Source organism: Rhinatrema bivittatum, chromosome 4 (assembly GCF_901001135.1).
Source record: "Rhinatrema bivittatum chromosome 4, aRhiBiv1.1, whole genome shotgun sequence".
NCBI lineage: Eukaryota > Metazoa > Chordata > Amphibia > Gymnophiona > Rhinatrematidae > Rhinatrema > Rhinatrema bivittatum.
This window is the reverse complement of record NC_042618.1, coordinates 322,842,069-322,864,040: the sequence shown is the minus strand read 5'-3', so window position 1 is coordinate 322,864,040 and position 21,972 is coordinate 322,842,069. Positions and strand designations below refer to the sequence as shown.

General features: G+C 43.2%; 1 protein-coding gene across 2 annotated transcripts in view; it reads left to right on the top strand.

Moving 5' to 3' along the window:
• The window catches only part of LOC115090797 (cytochrome P450 2C3-like), a 170,972-nt gene that overhangs the window by 48,145 nt on the left and 100,855 nt on the right, over window positions 1-21,972 (top strand). The window contains exons 5-7 of one of the 2 annotated variants that reach the window (XM_029600310.1): window positions 11,170-11,346; window positions 12,232-12,373; window positions 21,753-21,940. The exons of the other annotated variant lie outside the window; for it this stretch is intronic. Coding sequence (XP_029456170.1) covers window positions 11,170-11,346; window positions 12,232-12,373; window positions 21,753-21,940 — 507 coding nt within the window. The remainder of the gene's footprint in view (window positions 1-11,169; window positions 11,347-12,231; window positions 12,374-21,752; window positions 21,941-21,972) is intronic. 2 annotated transcript variants of the gene reach the window in all.

Sequence of the window (21,972 nt, the reverse complement as noted above, 5' to 3'; positions counted from 1 at the left end):
TGGACCACGTGACGTCCGCGTCACTCCAACATGACGCGGACGTCACGTGGTCCACCGCGCCTCCGCTCCCGGACCCCCCGTTGGACCACCAGGGAGTTTTGGTAAGTCTTGGGGGGGTCAGGAGGGTGGGGGGTTTAAGTGTTTATTTAGGATCAACGATCGCGATTTCCAACTTATTCAACATAGCTATGTTGAATAAGTTGGAAATCGCGATCGTTGCACCTCATCACTTTTTTAAGTTAAAAAAAAAAAAGTTGCGTTTTACATATGCGTTCAAAACGAATGCACACCCCTAGTAAGCGACGACCCTCTGGCACTTGACTTCGGACTCCTTCTTGACCATCGTCTCCAAGGGCCCGCCTAAGTCCCAGCGGCCTGGGTCCCTATGGGCTCCTCCCAGGGGGACCGCGGGCTTCCAAGGGTGAAGCTCCAGTCAGCCCTTGCACCGAACTTCTTGACCTTTCAAAGGTCCACCTAAGTCCCAGTGGTCTGGGTCCCTAAGGGCTCCTCCTGGGGGGACCGCGGACTTCCAGTGGTGAAGACACACTTCCTTTCTTTGACTTCATGACTCCTCGTCTGCCTCCACAGTTGCCTCTGTCTCCAGTGCCGAGGGTCAGCTGGGCACGTCTTCTGTTCCTGCCTCGCCACCCAACGGGAGAACCTATGGATCCTCTTCCTAAGGTATTCCATCCTCCCGTTGACCCAAGGGTTCACAAGCATGAGCATAAAAATATGTAGCCCACTTTGTTAGTAATAAATTTGTATTTTTATCTCACCTTTCCAAATAATGCTCAAAGAAGCTTATGGTGTTTTTAGAATTCAAGTACAATAAATCCCTGCCTCAATGATGTAAAACCCCACTCAGGGTATAGTGATGCCAAGGAAAAGAGGGCTGCACAAAAGACTCCTCCACTTATTCCATTGGGTATATGCGAATGGGGTGGAGAGTTTGCTAGTTACTGTATAGCGAATGGAAGATGAGCCCTGTGCCCACTCAATACACTGTCCTGGTCTCTCCCCTGGACCTTGTGCAGGACCCCCTGAAGAATTCACTCCAGCAATTAGGCAATGACCATATACAGAAAACAATGAATAAACCTTTACTAGAAAATATAGGGGAAAAACAGAAAAAAACCCGCAAGATAACATTAAAGGAAATGTGGTTAAATATAACTGAAATTTCAGTTATAAGACAGTTAAGAATAATACAGGCAGCACTCTCTTCAAATGGAGTCAGAACCCCACACACGGTTATATACACTAAATCACTTCAATATTTATTATAACTAGCACAGCAGTTGTCTAAAGCAGTGGCTTTCACAGGTGTGTCGGGACACACTGCTGTGTCATGAGGTCCTGGGAGGTATGTCGCAGGGCCAGCAGATGGCTGCCTCCTTATCAGCCCTGGTCGGAGTTGGTTAACTTCTCTTACATTGGACCTGATGGGAGACTATTCACTTCCATCTCTTCTTTCTGGCCCAGTGGGAGGCTGTTCCTCCTTCACCCAGATCAGAGAGAGACAGTGCCAGCTCCTGCTGTTCTGGGCCTGATGGGATGCAAACTTTATCTTCCCCTGCTGAGTCTGGGAGTGATGCTGCTGCTGATCTCTTCACCTTGTGAAAAGTGGGGAAAGAAGGTTGGGAATGCTGGGAAGATGAAGGTGGAATGGAGAGAGAGTGTGGGGGCTGCCTAGCAGGAAGGGGTGGGAAACGGGGTCAGGATAGCTGGGCAGGCATGGAGATGGGATGAAAGTGGTAGGGAGAGTCAAGCAGGTGAGAGAGGGAGCACAGGGAAGAGGATATGGGGGGAGGGCTCAGGAATGCTGGGCAGGGATGTGAGTGTGAGCAGATGATTGAAAGGGAGTAATTGGGAAAAGTGAAGGATGATAGAGGCATGAATGGGGAGTGATAGGGTGCAAGAGCCACAATATGTCAGTTTGGGGAATGTGCATTTCTTCTCTCTTTGTACTTTGCTTAGTATAGGAGGATATGTATTTCTGTTTCTAGCTCTCCAGTTTTGCACTGCATGCAGAGTGGCCTTTTGAGGATTCCATCCCAGTTTTTGTCTCCACATTTGTAATTTGTGGCCTTTTATTCTGTATTTGGTGAAGGTTGGATCTATACGTGTGACCGAGGTGAGGTGTTGCGGTCCCGGTCACGGCACTCGCGACCGGGGCCTTACCTCTTGGCTTCAGTCATCGGGTCCAGTCTCGCTGGAGAGCTTCGCCGGGTTCTGGGCCTGTTCAGCGGCATCCCCGTGGGGACGACGCCATCGGGACACCCAAGCCAGCTGCCCTCCTCCTAGGCGCGCACGCACACAAAGAAGATATAGGCCCTTTCCCGCCACTCGCTGCTCCACCTGCTCCCGTGACGTCAAACGCCGGTGGGTATGTAAGGTCAGCGCCTGCCTCTAGCAGGCGCTTTGCAACGAGGTTACCTTGTGGTTCCTTGTTGCTGTATACCTCAGAGTTCGCTAACTTCTCGCTTGTAGCTTGCTTCAGTTCCAGCCTGGTTCCTGTTTCTGTGTCTTGTAGGGATGTGAATCGAGCTTCGGATGATTGAAAATATCGTCGATATTTTCAAAATTGTCAGAAATTGTGGGCTCCCCCAAAACGATAGGAAAACCCCATGATATTGATTGTGGGGGTTCTCTTATCGTTTTGGGGGAGGGCGGGAAAAACGGCACAAAAAATAACCCTAAAATCCACCCCGACCCTTTAAAACTAATCCCTTTGCTTCCCCCACCCTCCTGACCCCCCAAAAACATTTTACAGGTACCTGGTGGTCCAGTGAGGGTCCCAGGAGCGATCTCCCGCTCCCGGGCCATCGGCTGCCACTAATCAAAATGGCGCCGATGGCCTTTGCCCTTACCATGTGACAGGGTATCCGTGCCATTGGCCGGCCCCTGTCACATGGAGGGAGCACTGGATGACCAGCGCCATCTTTAAAAATGAGGAAACAAATTACCGATTCAGAAGATGCTGCTGCTATTTCGATACGTTAGTACCTATGTGTTTATATTTCAACATTTATATTTTGTTATTTTTTTTGCTCAACTACTGTTTGCATTCACAGACGTCATTGGCCCCTTGAAGAAGGCTGTTTGATGCCAAAATGCGGTCCGTGTCGGGCTGACATCACTCAAGCCTCTCCGACTAAGATGTCAGGCAGTTCCTCCGCTGATTGTTACATGTTTTCTCTGTAATCTATTTTTATGTGTTTGTATTTATGGTTTGTCTTTGATACATTTTATATTACATTGATGAATATGTATTATATAGATAAATAGATAGATAAATATAGATACATAGATAGACAGAGATAGATAGAGTGTACTATTCTAGCACTATATCTCAATATTACAACTCAGGGATAATAGAAGTAGATGCTAAGGATGTGCATTCATCCAGGACTTATTAGGCAATTTCAACAAAATTGCCTAATTCATCCTGGTTCGGCCACCCTGAAAAACGAAGTGGATTTTCCTGAAATTTCGGAAAATTGGGGTGGCCGAAAAAAATTGTCCCGAGCCGCGGGGAAAACAAAATTTATTGCAGCGGGCCGATGAGGAAGGCCAAACCGAAAGGTTCGGCCAAATCACATCCCTACTAGATATTCTACAATTAGTTATTGTTTGAACCCCACTGTATATTACATAATTATATTATCAACTTTATTTAAACATTTCTTCATTGCACAATATAACTAACTGTCACAAAGTTATTTGAACACTTTTTCATTATACAAAATTACCAACCGTCACAAGAAAAATTAAATCATTTACTCACACTCATAATCACACATATTTGTTCACACTCAGCATGTAAAAAGCTATTTTTGCATAAACACAATAAGTAGTCAAAAAGAGAACAAGATTATGTACTGAACACCTTCAATTATGCCTTTTAAAACATTTGTTTGAGATGGAAAGAAACCACCTTTCAAATACAAGATAGGTAATTCTGTTGTTATCATCCAAAACGTGAAGTCACTTTTATAAATGATGAATTCATAGCATTGCTGAAACAAATCCTTAAGGAAATTCCACAAACAATTCTGTGCAACTTCTATCTAGAAAAGAGAAAATGCACCCTTGGTTCAGCATTGGAATCAGATGAATCATGAAATACAAGATTTGAGATTTTGTGTCGGGAACTGCTGAACTGGGGAGAAAATGTTTCGCGTGTATTATTGCAGAAGGAACAGAGGTATATTTTCAATTGGGGAATGATAGAACCAATGTGACTGAATCAGTATGTTGAGTGGAGTGCATATATTTGATTGGCTGAGTTGGTGGAGCTAGCTGATTGGAGAAGGGTTTTTCTCAGTTGTGGATACATAAGGGGTGTGAATGAGATGTGTGCATTTTTTGAACAGGGACGCCGACAGTGTAGTGATGACGTCGTGTGAAATGTTGAAAGGCTAAAAAGGAAGAGACAAAATACTTCTTTATTAACCAGTGGGTGATATATTTTTTTATGTGGACTTAGTTTTTAGGTTTGATAATTTAGCTGTGTATTAAATTCAGTGAAGAGAGTTTTTGTATCATCTCTAACATTTTTCCCTACCTTGGGTGCTGGGATTGGTCAGGTTCTCCCTGTATACCTTGGGTTGAGCAAGTGCAATGTGTGTGTAGAGATGGCCCTATCTCCCAGCCATTGGTTTAGCCAGCATTAGAGGAGCAGACCATTCTAAACAGCACCTCCCCAGAGGTTTGCTGGAATGGGTAACATAGTAATGATGGCAGAAAAAGAACAAAAGGTCCATTCAGTCTGCCCAGCAAGTTTCTTATGGTAGTAACTGCTGCTCTGTGCAAGTTACTCCAATGTTACTGATAAGGATAGTAACTGTCACTCCATGCAGGTTACCCCAAGTTTTATATTAAGGGTAGTAATATATATAATCAAAACCAAACAACTGTCAAACCCATAACAAAATTTTTGCTAGTAACATTTTTATGGGGGGAGAAACCTTCTTGATCATTCAAACCATGCTGCTTGAACATAATTTGCTTTTGGACTTGACTGTATTTATTTATTTATTTGGAATTTTTATATACCGGCATTAGTGTATTATTTATGGTTATTTAGATTAGCTTATCCAGAACCGCCAGTTTAAACCAAAGTAAGTCACCATAACTTTCTTATGTCATCCAGCAAGTACAATTCTTATGGCATCCAGCAAGTAGTATATACAGTACTTAAGTTTTGTAAGCAAGGCTCTCATCAACCTTTCTTGATCAATATCACACATATCCTCAAGTCCTGCTCTATGTTACTGCATCTCACTTAGCAAGTCCTATGTTTTTCGTTTTTTCTGCATCTGCTTATCTTTGGCCCAATCTAGCCCCAACTGTTCAATGCTATCCATTGTTTAATGCTATATTATGTTTAATTTAATTTAATGTAATGTTACCTAATGTTCTATATTCCTAATGTTTTATTCAAAGTTTATTCAATGTTTCATGTTCTATGTAACGCTCTCATGCAAGGTTATTGTTTCACTGTAAGCCGGTTTGATTTGTATCCCATTCAAGAAGATCAGTATATAAAAATTAAAAATAAATAAATAAATAGATAGATAGATAGATAGTGTACACACATCATACCGGTTTACATTGTAACTAAAAGTTGGAAAGTACAAAGAACAGGGGAAGAGGGAAGAGGGAAGAGGGAGAAAGCAGTCATGTGCTTTTTTCCCTAATGTCTGTATATGAGTACCCTGGACCGTAAAAGTCAGGGCCCAGCATTGGCAGTCATCTGAATCCAAATCTCCTTTTTCCCTTCTTCCCCCCTGCCCCCCCCCCCCCCCCCAATTGAAGCAGAGTGATTTTGCAGTTGTGATAACATTTAGACCACGGCAATCAATGCATGGTCTGAGTGACCCATCCTTATTGGTCACAAAAAAGAATCCCGTTCCAGTGGGTGATGTAATTGGATGGATAAACCCTTTTGCCAGATTCTCCTGAATATATTCAGTCATGGCCCTTGTCTCAGGTAACGATAAGGGATAGATGCGTCCATGAGGAGGCATGGTTCCAGAAAGGAGGTCAATTGAACAACTGAACCGCCGGAGAGACAGGAGAAGGTCAGCCTTCTGTTTAGAAAATACATCCTCATAGGCGGCTTATGGAGCAGGTATACCAGAGGAAGTGGAAACCAATGAAATTGTTGGTGACAGAGTCACTTTCTGAAGACAGGACTGATGAAAGGCTGGACCCCACTCTACCAATTGTAGTGAAGCCCAATTGAACTGGGGAGAATACTTCTGTAGCCAAGGAAGTCCAAGTACTATGGAATGGATAGGCTTATCCAATACTAGTAATTCAAGTTCCTCAAGGTGTAAGGCCCCTCTGCGTAACTGGACAGGTTCCATGGTCAATGAGATACGGCAGGAAAGCGGCTCTCCATAGATAGAGGTGATACATAAGGAAGGGTCAAGCGAGCGGGTTTTTATACCCAAGAGTTGCACAAGATCTTTGAGAATAAAATTACCACCTGCTCCGGAGTCCACCAGAGCAAGAAGCCCATAGACCTCTCACCAGCAATGGGACTCCTGTGCTGTCTGCCCGGCTTCGACTATTCCAAAGGTGTTGACCTCTTCCTCATCGCCTCAGGAGAAGGACCGAGGAGAACATCGTGAAAAGCATCGACACTGTCATTGGAAGGCTCAGTCTGCCGATCCAGGCAAGCCCTCGGCACCAGCGTCAATAGAGCCACCGATAAAGAAATCCCATCCAGAGACTGGGTCACCGAGGTGTTCCCCACCTTCATTGGTGCCGGGATCCGCGATTCCACTTTTACCAGGGGACTCTCCGGCTACGCCAGTGTTGCCTCCTACTCTGGAGCCAAGGTTCCATGCCCCAGGCTTCCGCGAGGAATTGGATCGGATGATCCAAGAGGCCATCAGTAAGGCACTGCAGGGTTTTCAACCTCTATCATGAGTGGTCTTGAATGAGTAGATGTGACTCAGTTATTTACACTTTCGAATAATAGAAGGACTAGGGGGCATTCCATGAAGTTAGCAAGTAGCACATTTAAGACTAATAGGAGAAAATTATTTTTCACTCAACGCACAATAAATCTCTGGAATTTGTTGCCAGAGGATGTGGTTAGTGCAGTTAGTGTAGCTGGGTTCAAAAAAGGTTTGGATAAGTTCTTGGAGGAGAAGTCCATTAATGGCTATTAATCAATTATACTTAGGTAATAGCCACTGCTATTAACTGCATCAGTAGCATGGGTTCTTCTTAGTGTTTGGGTAATTGCCAGGTTCTTGTGGCCTGGTTTTGGCCTTTGTTGGAAACAGGATGCTGGGCTTGATGGACCCTTGGTCTGACCCAGCATGGCAATTTCTTATGTTCTTATGTTCTTATGAACCGGGAAGGACCGGGAATCCCAAATCAATGTGACTGGAACTGAGAGTTGAGGGGCCAGAGAAGTTGCACCCAAATTCAGGACCCCTACTGAACTTGGGCCCTAGAGTTTCCCGGATGGATGGAGCAATTCTGTAGATTGTGGCCTGGTGCTCCACAATATAGACACAAGCCGGTCTGTCTTTGCCAGAGGCATTCTTCCAGCAATAGTCACCCTCGACCCAACTACATGGGTTCTTCAGCCTTGACCACTCTATTGTCACTTGATGGAGAGTTAGTAAAGGGTGGTGAGTAAGAGCGAATCTGCAGGGGTCTCTTAGTCATCCGACTCTCCCGGAGTTGCTCTTGAAGACTTTGATCAATTCGGCCTGTCAAATCTATAAGGTTCTCCAAGGAGGAAGGGAGCTCCAGAGCTGCCATCTCATCTTTTAACTGTGAAGAGAGACCATCCAGGTAAATGGCTCGAAGCCAATCCTCTTGCCAAGCGAGCTCAGAAGCCAAAGTCCGATACTCTATAGTGTAATCAAAAAGACTTTGTTGTCCTTGACAAAGATGTAGTAAGCTGGTGCTTGCCACAGCATGCTGCCCTGGATCGTCAAAGGTCCGCTTGAAAACAGCCACAAATTGAACCAGTTCCTTCAACAAGGAGTCTGAGCGTTCCCACAAGGGGGAAGCCCAGGCCAGGGCTTTCCCTTCAAGGTGAGACAAAATAAATGTGACTTTTCTTAAGTCATCCTGGAAAACAGAGGGCTGCAGAGCAAATTGCAAATAACACTGGTTTATAAACCCTCTGCAGAGTTTGGAGTCACCGTTGAAATGTGGGGGCGCTGGAAGCACCAACAAGGTTTGTGGCGATGATGTAGGAGGCTGTGGAGGAGGAGGAGCCGAGTCATTAAAAAAGGCGTCGACTCGAGCATGAAGACAGTCCATGGAGGAGGCCAGTGCTTCGAGGAACTTCTGCTGTTCTTGCACCTTGGAAGCCAGACCTGGGATGGCCTGGAGGGCACGTGGCTCCACCGAATCCATGGCCTCTGCAACTTGTTGCGTTGGAGGTGGATTCTTGGGCTGAGGTGGGGTTGACACAACCCGCAGGCACGGGGCTACGGGTCCCCACCGTCAGCAGGTGGAGTGGGATGAAGCGAGAGGCCACCGGAGCTTCACATATACCCGCCCACATTACCCTCAGTTTGAGCCTTTGGATGCCGGGGCCAGCAGGACTTAGGAAGGCCTTGAGAGTGACAAGAGGTAGTAGGTGATTCAGCCCAGAGATAGCAGCCGGTAGGTGGCGTAGTTCTGTCCCGGACGGGATTTGGTACAGAAACCCAGGCACCAAGGAACGAGGAGAGACTAGAGGTGCCTGAGCAAGGGAAGGCCAGAGCCTTAACAGTTCACGTCCACAGGATAGGTGCAGAGGCATCAGTATCAAAGAGAAATCAGGGCTGGCGGCAATGAAAGTTCTAGCAAGCAAACGAAGAACTCTGGACTCAGGAAAGTATGTAGTGTAGTCATACGTAGCAATGGTCAGGGCATGAAGAAGGCAGGCATGGTCAGGCGAAGCAATGGTCAGGGCACGGAGAAGGCAGGCATTGTCAGGCAAAACAATGGTCAAGGCACGGAGATGGCAAGTGTGGTCAGATGAAGCAATGGTCAGGGCACGGAGAAGGCAGGTGTGGTCAGGCCAAGCAATGGTCAAGGCATGGAGAAGGCAGGCAAGGTCAGACGTAGCAGTGGTTAGGCTTGGAGAAGGTAGGCAAGGTCAGACGTAGCAGTGGTCAAGCCAGGAAGTCAATTCAACAGACAGACAAGAAGGACGAAGGATGCAGGAACCAGGAACAAACAGGAACTTGAGACAAGGCAAAGCACGGAGGCAACGAGTACTTGTAGTATGAGGAGACCTGTTGCAAAGGCAACACTGAGTAGCGCTGCCTGAGCTTTTATACATTGAAGGATCTGATGTCAGCATCCGGGTCTGCGGCCAGGTTCCCGCTGCGGGCCCTTTAAATGAAATACTGATGCGCTCGTGCCTAAGGAGGGGCGTGGTGCCAAGGCCTGGAGGCGTCTCTCCGCGGGCCACATGGAGAGGTCCAACGAATGGAGGTATCCTGGCTGGAGGTCCCAGGTGAGCAGGTAAGGCCGAAGGCGCTGGCGGGAGCCTGAGATCGGGACTGGCGGCCCACCACCGCCAGCAACGGGGAGCTGGAGCCAGAATCTGTCTAGAGAGGTGAGAGGGCCGTGTTGCGGGGCTGCCGCAGGCGGCATGCGTAACAGAAGATCTTCCAGAATAGTGGTTATTTTCTTGAGTAGTATAAAATGTTTCTGTTTTCCTTAAAGGAAGGTGTTATATGTTATTGAACTGATAAAATGTACACCGTTTCATTTCATCTATATTAAGAGATTTTTATTTTGTCTTTTGTGTTTATTTTTTTAAATCAAGTTTATCTAAGTTACAGTAAACATTTTATTTGAACACCAATTCAGGCAACCTGCCTGCTCTTTATGAATTGGCAACAGCCCTGCTAGGAACTATGGGCGTGAGTATCCTTCTGAGAAAGATCAAGTGGAGCTTGTGGGACTGGAGAGACTGTAATGATCATCATTATTCATACAACTAGGACCCCAGAGGCTTGTTCTCCTTCCTGCCAATGGAACCCCAGCATCCCAGAGATCCATCTTTGGTATACAAAATGATAGGAAGAATTAGAGATCTGGGATGATAAGATTGGCCATGGGACAGTAGTGGCTCTTATATTCAAGATATCAGCTGAAGAGGGGGCTACATATATCTATATACCCTGGAGGAAATTAGAGTTGGGGGTGCATGATAGTGACATTAAACACCTCAGATTCACAGAGTGCTGTAGAATAAGAAGTCATAGTATTAGAAGACATGGGGGTAGACTCTGGAGGAACATCACAAAATAATTCTTTACAAAAAGGGTAGTGGATACTTGGACAGTGTTCCAGTTGAGATAAATATAGTAAAGGAATTCAAGAAAGCCTTTGATAAGCACAGAGGATTTCTAGTTGCAGAAAAATGAGGGGAAAGCCAGAGATCTCACGGGGTCTGTGCTTTGCTCCAGGATTTAAATTGGGCAGACTCTTTGGGCCTTATGGTTATGATCTGTCATCATATTTTCTGTTTCTAGGGGAGCAAAATAAAATCTCCTGATGTGGGAAACTTGGGTTATCTGCATTTTGAAGCTTTCTGACAAATTAGGAATCGCTAAGGACATTGAGGCATAGAATGACTGCCCTAGAAGGTGAAGAGGGTGGGTCTTATGATGGTTGGAAAGTAGATACCTGTCCCAGTAATCCCTCTGACATTTGCCCTGTATTGTGGAATGTAAGAGAAGAGCAGCAAATATATTTCTAGCCCTTACTGAATTTTATAGAGCAAACAAAGGGAAAAATGTATGCTATGGGAAATGGCTATTACCAGGATAGGCAAGTTTCAGTTCTCATGGACATCACTGATTTCAGAGCTTCAGGATATTCTGAATGAATATTCATGAGAAAGATTTGCATACACACTGTATCATTTGTATACAAATTTATCTCTTGCATAATCAATAGGGATATCCAGAAAACTCAGGTGTATTTGTGACCTTAAGCACTGGAGGTTGCCTGCTCCTGGCTATTGCTCTCTTCTGGATATTAGTCCTGTACTATGTGTACCAAAACATTCTTCCTGAAGAGCTAATGAAGGCCCTTCCTGGAATATCCTGACTGTCTGAGTATTGTGTGCAAGCCACAGGCCATGTTGTTATAGGAAGTTCCATCTGTTTTTTTTCCTCACAGTTTTATAATACTTACCCATACATTATGAGGTGGCTGCCAGGAGAACACAACAAAATCTTTGAAAATGCCAGAGTCCTGCAGGCGTTTCTGAAAGGCTTGGTAATGGACCACATTGCCAGCCGGGACCCCAAATGTCCCAGGGATTTTATTGACTCCTTCCTGAACAAAATAGATGAGGTATGTGGATGTTTACTACATAAGTACTACTAAGATCTTTCATAATATAAACTTTTCAATTTCTAGCCATCTTTGGAACCTATTCCTCACATTTCTTTCATTTTTGGTGAAAACCAACTACAAGGAAATCAAGAAACAACACAGGGAATGGTGACAAAAGAAAAAACCCAGTGTAAGAATTAATTATAACAATTATAAATAAAACTACAGTACAACATAACATAGTATATAAGGGCCACTAAAGACCAAACAGGTCCTTCCAGTTTGCCCAGTTGAGATTCATCCACTTGGGTCAATGTGTATATAAATTTCCATCTACAACCCAATACCAACATTCCTCCTTCATCCATATTTTTTACCCAAACTCTCAACCCTTTTACTACCACTGCCCTCCATGTTCATCGCAAGCATGCCCAAAATCTGTTATAGTGTTGGCCTTTCCCAACTCTGCTTATAAACCATTTCTTAAGCCAAGACCAGTACTTAAACCAACTACTCTGGAATGGAAGTGACTGAGGCCCTTCTGAATAATGCATTTTTCCAGATAGTGGAAGTTCTAAATAATGGGTACTCTCTGATAGAAGCTTTTTCAGCAAATGGGTGTTTTCCAAATAATGGATCATATGAAGACAACCAATTGTCGGTTAATTGAACTTTTTCTGAATAATGGATCAGGGCCAGATAATGAGAATATCCAATTAATGGATCTTTGGATAAATGGTCCTGTGCTGTATTAGTAATACAGAAAACAACTAAAAGAAGTAACTGGAATCTCCCTTTGTTTCATGGTGCAGTGAAATTAATATTAAGGCTTGTAAATGATCTGGCTCTTCCTGGGCATGACAGAACAAAAAATCTAGGTGCATTCGTCTTTTTTTCTGTCAGAATGTGAACAACTCCAACAGCACCTTTACAATGGACAACCTGGTCTACAAAATATATAACCTCTTTATGGCTGGGACGGAGACCACCGCTTCATCAATTCGCTGGGCTCTTAAATTCATGCTGATATACCCAGAAATTCAAGGTAAGACACTGAAGAAGGACAAGCAGTTTCATTTCCATACCCTCTGTATAGTTACAAAAAAAAGTAATCATTTTTTGTATGGTGGTTGAGAATCTGTGAAATGAGTTATGATTTTTAAGGATGAGATTAGATTTGAAAGGTGTTTGATGGATCATTTGTGACAAAATTCAGAGCATACCAAAACTACAATATAACATGGAAAATAAATACTGGTGAAGCCATAAGCATAGGAGCACACTTGTGCTTCTGCAGTTATTTACGGATTATAGGTCCTGTTGTACTGATTTTCAAGACTGAAATAGGAGCAGTTTTTGCTTTCATTCCTGCTTTAGTTGCTTCTTTTGAACTGTAATTATGTACAGGAAGGCATAGAAAGAGAAAAATATATAAAATCCTGGTCTATCTATTGGATGGTGCTAAGTGGAATAATGGGTCCTATGTACAAAGCATTCATTTTCACTTATACACAAAATGGGAAGAAACCCTTTAGTCAGTACATGTGGCCCAGCTTGATTCTCCAGGCCCACCCATCTGGTCAGATTTCTCTATTGAATGTGTATAAGGCTCACTGGGGCTTATTCAATATAGATTATTTTCTATAGGCACAAATGGCAAAAAGTATTTTTTTCAGTAAGGCCCTTTGTGTACAAATGTGTCTCGTCCAAATTCACTATAGTGAAAACCAGAATGGGAGAGAATCATGGATGTATGTATGCAATTTGTCTCAGAATGCAGTGTGGGGTTTCATATTTAAATTATCATAGAGACCTTGTTATTAATGCTTGTCCATGCCACAGAGTATCCTGTTCCAATTTACTAGTATTGTAGTTCTGGTGGAAATTCAGGTATATTTTAATTTTCTATCTTATTTTATTTTTGGTCTTTATTAAGTAATTGAGAAAAATTGAGGACTGTTATTCGCCTAATACCAGCTATAGTATTAGGCAATTTTAATCTACACATAGGTGCAAAACCACTGTCCTCTACTTGTGAGACCCTTTTAGCCACTGGGGCAGATTTTCAAAGACCTACACTGGGGTAGCTCGCACACATGTACACCCGCGCGCACCTTTTTAAAATCTATCCCAAAATGCGGGCCATTGGTTTTCAACAGATTGTTGATCAGCCGACACACAAAGCTGGTCATACCCTTGACCTTATTTTTGTGAACTCCCATTTTAATAACATAGTATCCCCCAATTGTTCTCCTGTGCCATGGTCTGACCATAGATCGATTCATTCCTCATTGTCCCTTAATCTGCCCTATAGCAACCCATCTGTCGCAGATGTTATTTTTAACTATCGTAAACCTTTTAAGTTTGAGGAACTAACAGAGGCCTTACCAGACGCTCTTAAGGACCTTGATGATAATGATATTGATACCATAGTCACATCATGGAATTCTATTACTTCTGAACTTGCAGACAATTTATGCCCCAGTACTAGAAAAGTGATAAAGCCTCGTTCTAAAATGAACACCCTGTGGTATACACAAGATTTGAAGGATCTTAAAAGATTATTTAGAAATAAAGAGAGAACCTGGAGGAGAAATCCTACCACAACATCCCTTGGAGCGTATAGGGCTTTACTTAGCAAATATTGAATCAGTATTGCTAAGACCAAGCAGGACTTCTTTGCTAGGAAGATTCATGACTATAAACTTAATCCTAATGTTCTGTTTTCCTATGTATTAGATTTGACTAAATCCAACCAGTCTAATTCTTTGCCCGTTGCCTCAATTGAGAAGTGTAATCAGTTCACTATTTTCTTTAGAGACAAAATGTCTTTTTTTATTATTATTTAATTATTAGTTTTTCAAATGAAATACAAAGCAAAAATATCTTTGTACAGCAAAAATATTAGATCATTACCAGGCAAGACTAATTTTAACAAGAAAAAAAAAAGAAAACAAAACAATAGGGCTAACCAGCTCATCTCACTTTTGGACACACAATTCTTTAACAAGGGAATTATTGTAATATGGAGATTCTTAACACAATTTCAATATATAAAAGAAATAGTGGTATTCAACTCCCTAAATTTTAGTTAATACCTAGTTTATTCGGTGTTATTTAAGTCTGAGGGCTCTTTTGGTTCTTAAGGAAACTACTCAACTGATCTGGACTAAAGAAAATAAAAGTGTTATTTCTCTTTTTTACCACACACCGGCAAGGGTATTGTAAAAGAAATGATGCACCACTATCCAATACTTCTTTTTTTCATATTTAAGAAAGCTTTACAGCGATCTTGTGTAGCTTTAGAAAAGTCATGATACATACAAACTTGTCCACCATAGAAGAAAGTGTTAAAGTTTTGAAAATAGTGCTTCATTACTAAATTAAGGTCCTGAAAAGAAAGAGAGAGAGAGACAAAATTTCTAATCTAGTAGATAACATCCTAGTGGTGAATAAACAAAAGATTAGACTTTCTAAGACCCCAAGTCAGATCTGGTCTACCTTTGTATACGTATCTTCCACTGAAATAGAGATTCTTATTAGGAAAATGAATCCCGCTGCTTATCCAAGCAAGGCCATTCCGATCAAATAATTAAAGCTAGTATCCAATATAATAGCTAGGCCAGTTGTAAATCAATTTATTATTGGAACATGGTAGTTTCCCCGATATGTTGAAATGTGCCATTGTTTGTCCGCGCCTAAAGAAGTTAAAGGCTGATACAGCAAACCTAAATAACTTTAGGCGTGTGTCTAACTTATCATTCTTAGTTAAATTAATTGAAAAGGTGGTATATGTACAACTCTCGGAATATCTTGACAACAATAATATTTTATACCCGGCACAATTCAATTTTAGAAAATTCTGGAGCACTGAGACCCTCCTTTTATCTTTAACTGATACAGGGGGTCATTTTCTATTGGTATCGCACACAAAAAGGGACTTTTCGCACGCGATAGCTAGATAGGGGTGGAGTCGGGGCAGAGTCAGCACCGGAAGAGGAGAAGTCGGGGCGGCGTCGGGGCGGATGCGGTGGAAACATCGCTGGCAGCGATAAGGTAAGACCCCTTATTGCCGCCAGCAGCGCGCCCAATAGCGCCACCTTTCAAGGTGGCGCTATTTGTTTGCGAAAGCCATCAGCGATAGCACATCGGGTGTGCAATCGCTGCCAGCTTTCGCAGGCCCACCCCCCCGCACCCCATTACCGCGCGATTCAATAATCTTTGCGACGATAGAAAATCAAGGCCACAGTCCTTTGAGGACTTGATGGCGGTCAATCATACTTCCTCGTATTGCTGGACATCTCAGCGGCATTCGATACTGTTCATCATGGTATACTGATTCATAGGTTATCTGAAATTTGTTAGCTGGGAAGGTCCTAGAGTGGTTTAAATCTTACCTAAGCAATAGATTCTCCAAAGTCAAGCTAGGGACTTCAGAATCTGACTTAGTGCCTTTACTGTCTGGGGTACTGCAAGGGTTGTCACTCTCTGCGATGCTCTTCAATTTTTACATATTGCCGTAATGCAAACTGCTAGCAGGTTTAGGATTGAAATACTTTATTTACGCAGATGATGTCCAGATTTTACTCCCTATCACTGGTTCTGTTAAAAGTGCACTAAAAATATGGGATATATATTTTTCATTGATTAAACAATTATTAGCTAATATGAAACTATCCCTTAACCAACAAAAGACTGAAATTTTGCTGATCCATAATAAATGTGATCTCAATATAAGAATGGAAGCCGAGAACATTGATCAAGCAGCTTCTGTAGTTAATGAAGTCAGGGATTTAGGGGTCATATTAGATAGCGAATTAAATCTGAAGTGATTCATCAACAAGCTGATTAAAGACGGCTTTTATAAGCTTCAAATATTAAAGAAATTCAAACCATTCCTATACCCCAATGATTTTAGAACAGTTCTTCAAGCTTTGGTTTTTTTCTAAAATAGATTATTGTAATGCCCTCTTGCTGGGCCTTCCATTGGCCACTATTAAACCCCTTCAATTACTCTAGAATGCAGCCGAGAGAATTTTAACAGACTCCAGAAAGTATGATCATATTACACCCATTCTAAAAGATCTCCATTGGTTGTCAATTTCTCATCAAATACATTTTAAGGTTTTATCTCTGATTCATAAATCATTATTTAATAATAATGTGGAATGGTTTACTGCTGCGGTTCCCTTTCATACACCCCAACGAAATCTGTGCTCTTGTAACAAAGGTTTGTTAACTATACCATCTCCTAGGCTGGCTCACTTAAACTGTGTCAGGGAGAGAGCATTGTCATTGGCCAGACCCAAATTATGGAACACATTACCATCTGACTTAAGGCTCGATAGCAACTTTCAAATATTTAGGAAGAAACTAAAAACTTGGCTCTTCCAGCAGGCTTTTGGTGAGCATAAATGATATCTAAGGTCCCAATAGGTTTTTCTTTTTTTAAGCCTTTTCATACTTTGTTTTATAAGCTGATGTGTTTTTTTTAATTACATGTTTTATTTCATTTGTTTGTTTTATTTACTGCATTTTTTATTGTTATGCATGTTTTATGATTTGTTTTGTTTTTATATTACATGTTTTATTTCATTTCTTTATTTACTGCATTTTTATTAAGTTATATATATATTTTCGGCTGGATTTTAAAAGGGTTACATGCATAAGTTATGCCCCGGGATGCGCGTAAGTCCCGGGGCTTTGCAAGGGGGGCATGTCGGGAGCATGCCGGGTGGGTGGCGCGATTTTTGGGGTGTTTCAGGGGGCATGTAGGGGGCGTGGCGCCAGACCAAGGGGCATGGTTGAGGCCTCTGGACCAGCCCCCGGGTCAGGTGATGGCGCGTCTGCAGCCCGCTGACGCACGTAGAGTTACACCTGCCTCCGGCCGGCGTAACTTTGCCAACAAAGGTAGGGGGAAGGGTTAGATAGGGCCGAGGGGGTGGGTTAGGTAGGGGAAGGGAGGGGAAGGTGTGGGGGGGTAGAAGGAAAGTTCCCTCCGAGGCCGCTCCGATTTCGGAGCGGCCTCGGAGGGAACAGGCAGCGCTCGCAGGGCTCGGCGCGTGCAAGTTGCACAAATGTGCACCCCCTTGCGCGCGCCGACCACTTATCTTATAAAATCCAGCGTACTTTTGTTCGCGCCTGGTGCGCGAACAAAAGTACGCACGCGCTTAGATTTAGAAAATCAACCCCTTTATTTTTATGTGACATTGATGATGTTATTATTTTACTATTGTTGCTGTTTTATGAATTTTATTGCCATGTGAACGGTATGATTTTTTTAGGAATATCAGTATATAAAAGTAAAATAAATAAATAAATAAATACATGTTCTCATGTGACAAAAACTCTAATGCAAAGTCCACAGAACATGAATCATCAACCAATGGAAAAGCAGCTTTAATTATGCTTGTTGACCTCACAGTGGATTTTACTGTAGCTTCAACATAGAATAAAATATGTTTATATTTCTTATGGAGAAACCAAATAACAAAGTAGACATCAGCTGCAGTCACAACCTTAAACAGAAGGCTTGGAGTAACTTGCACAGAGCAGCTATTAACCCAGCTGTACAAGCTCAGTCACCTAGAGAATATCACTCTTTCTTCTTAGCTAAAAAGTGTAGCCATATTGGGTTGCAGTCCATGTTAGGAAAATGGTCACTTCTCCTCAGTTCTGTTTAAGAATACACCAAAGCCTTGTACTATTTCTTTTGGTTGGGCTTTGCTTCCTCTACTTAGAAGCCTGACACAGCCACACTGCTGCTCTGTGCACATTGACTTTGTCTTCTTTCTTTTTGGGCCCTCTGCAGTTCCATGTGATTGAGCATGGATTGATTGATACCCAGACCTGCTCCCCCACCCACACTCCCTCCATTTCTTCTAACTGTTGCTCCCCCACTGCTGTCTGTTTCTGTTTCAAGCATGGCTACATTCTGTCTGGATTGTGTTCCTGCTACCTCTAAATATGGTTTTTATTCTTGAGGGCATTTTTACAAGCACAGGCAGTACAAAGAAAGGTTCTTGATAAATGGCTACATTTTTGGCTTGCTGGTGAAGGCATGAGGCCAACAACTTTCCTTAGCCTGGATTTATCAATAGGCACTCTAGGCCTGTGCCTAGGGTTGAAAATGACTAGTGGGGGCAGGAGGTTAGCTGAAGATTTGCTGCCTTCCAGCTATACTGAATCTCATTCAGCAGGGAATAGCCCTCTGATTACTGATGCAGCCCCTCCCTTCCCAAGTAGCATGCAGGGTAAGGAGCAGAGGAGATGAGTTTGTAGCAGACATAGAAGAACCAAGAAAAGCTACTCTGCTCCCTAATCCAGTCCTTCCACTCTTATCATTCAGAGACAGGAAGGGAAGTTGGGAACCTAGAGAAGACAGAACAAATGGAGAAGGTTAGGAAGGGCTGAGTCTGGATCACTGTAGGGTAAGGTGAGAAATCGAGGATGAGAAGGGATAGACTTTGGAGCATATGTCTCTGTGTGAGAGAAAGGGAAACAGAGGGAGGGATGGGGCAGTATTTTGTGTGCATGAGAGAGAAAGGACTGATGTTGTGGGATTGTGTGTGTGTGTGCATATGCCAGATTGGGAGAGAGGTTGCAGAGAGGATACAAAGGGCAGCAGGACAGTGGCATGCTAGGGACACCTGCCTACTCCTCCTTTTTCCTTTGATCTTGGATTCTGTTACTCAGATCCTGGACTCTCCCTTCCTTCCTACCTCTTCCTTATCCTCAGGTCTTGGAGCCTATTAGTTAAGGATGTGGACCCTTGGGCCAAGATGAGGTTGGTGCTACCACCAGGGGCCCCCTGATGGTCCTCGGCATCAGTAGGCGGTGCGGGTGGAGAAGACCTACTAGAGTTTCACCTATACCAGCCCTCATTCCCCGCATAAGAACATAAGAACATGCCATACTGGGTCAGACCAAGGGACCATCAAGCTCAGCATCCTGTTTCCAACAGTGGCCAATCCAGGCCATAAGAATCTGGCAAGTACCCAAAAACTAAGTCTATCCCATGCTACTGTTGCTAATAATAGCAGTGGCTATTCTCTAAGTCAACTTAATTAATAGCAGGTAATGGACTTCTCCTCCAAGAACTTACCCAATCATTTTTTAAACACAGCTATACTAACTGCACTAACCACATCCTCTGGCAACAAATTCCAGAGTTTAATTGTACGTTGAATGAAGAAGAACTTTCTCCGATTAGTTTTAAATGTGCCACATAACTTCATGGAGTGCCCCCTAGTCTTTCTATTATCTGAAAGACTAAATAACCAATTCACATCTACCTGTTCTAGACTCTCATGATTTTAAACACCTCTATCATATCCCCCCTCAGCTGTCTCTTCTCCAAGCTGAAAAGTCCTAACCTCTTTAGTCTTTCCTCATAGGGGAGCTGTTCCATTCCCCTTATCATTTTGGTCGCTCTTCTCTGTACCTTCTCCATTGCAATTATATCTTTTTTGAGATGCAGTGACTGGAATTGTACACAGTATTCAAGGTGGGGTCTCACCATGGAGCGATACAGAGGCATTTTATTCGCCATTCCCTTCCTAATAATTCCCAACATTCTGTTTGCTTTTTTGACTGCCGCAGCACACTGAACTGATGATTTTGATGTGTCATCCACTATGATACCTAGATCTCTTTCTTGGGTGGTAGCTCCTAATATGGAACCTAACATTCAGCTCAATACAGTAAAGTGGGGCCGCGGTTACCCTGCTCCTAACTCGCTTTCTACTCACTTTTCTGCCGCGTTAGTCCAACCCGCGATACAATATCCCCTTTAACCCATTCTTACCGCCTCTTTAAATCACCGGGTAACCCCTTCCGCCCGCGGCATGTATATTATATGTAAACGATCGAATTAGCTATTCCCTCCCATACAGTAATGCGCGCCCTGACTATCGCTATTTTACCCTGCCATTTTGCCTCGCGTTTAACCTGCTAACTTACCGCCTACCCTTACCCCTGCGTTAGAGGCAGGGGTAACGGTAGACGGCAAACTTTCCCCCAAAAGGAAACCTCTAAAAACCTAAAATCCCCTCCTCCCAAAGCGACTCAACATTACTTTTTGTCGTTTTCTTATCTTTTGTTGCTTTTCAGCCCCTTCCCTTCTCTGCCGCCCTCCGGAGGGGGCAGCTGGCGGCGAAAGCGGCTCGCAGCGGTCCCCCCCCCCGCGCAGGTCCTGGTTCTCCTGGCTCAGCAACAGCAACAGCAGTACAATGGCCACCAATTAAAGCAACTTGTCCAGTCTGGCACAAGTTTCCATATCCATTCCCCCTTGTATTCACATTCTCCACCTGCAGCCACAGCTAGGGCTCCATCCACCCCAATCCTTCCTTCCTTCCTGGCTCGGCCAAATTGTGAAGCGGCTTCTTTTCAATTCTGAAAGTAAAGCAACAGATTGGGGTCCCTGCAAAATGAATTGCAAAACAAAATGATATTTCTTTTCTCCTGCATATCCCTAGTGACAACACCAAAAGTGGTTAGGGGTAGTAAAATCATGTTAGTCACTGAATCTCCCTGGAACTTGCAATGAAAATATTGACTGTATGCGGCATGGTATTATTACCTAGGTAACTGCCTGTAAAATGACCCCAGCAATTGTAAAGTACACTCTAAATTACAAAACTATTAGAGAAAGAAAGGAAGTAAACATAGACCATAAACCTGATATCAAGTTGTCTTGCTCAATACTGATAACAGTAACTGACGAGCAGATTGCATTTCAGTGGTGGTGAAGCAAAAATACTGTGAAATCTACAGATTCAGATTCAGATCCCACCACTGTTCCTTACTGGGCAACTGTGGGAAAATTGCTGTATTCACTTTAGTTTCAGGGTTTGTTATCTCAGAATGATTGATGTTTGTTTACAGCCCTGGCAGAGGAGCAAAGATGTGCAAATTCATTGAATTAATGTAAACAGACTGATGTTTCCTTAGATGTTGACTAATGCTCTAAAACTGCATGGGAATAGCCATTGCAATGAGGTATCCCAAAATTATAATGCTTTTAAAATGAAATTATATATAGAACAAAAAGCAAACAAAATACTGTATTATATAATATCTATATGGCCTCAGTGGGCTGTTTTCTGGCCTCAGTGAAGGCTATAGGTGGGAGCCAATCCATCCCCCTATAGGGATGGGGAGGCCACAATCAGGATGCTGCTCTGCCTTGGGGAGAGATGGTTATGACTAGGGGTGTTCCAGGAACCACAAATATAAGTACGAGTCAGGCCGTCCACTAGCCTCTTCTTTCAGTAGTTTTCCTGCCTATCCTGCTCATCTATGGTCAGCTTGAAAGTATTGTTAACGGTGTAAAGGAATGCAAAATGGATTTCTGAGATAACAGCACTGTAATTCAGCTCAATTTCCCAAGAACATAAACAATTATTCATTTTGGTGTTTTCTAGAGAAAGTACAAAAAGAAATTGACTCCGTTTTGGGACCTGGTAAATGTCCCTCTATGGAGGACCATGCCCGGCTGCCCTACACCAACGCTGTCCTTCATGAGGTGCAAAGGTTTGCCAGTTTTGGTTCCATGGGTATTCCACATGCTCCACTCCATGATATCAGCTTCAGAGGCTACACAATACCCAAGGTAAGAGGTCGAATGCAGGGCAGTTATAATAA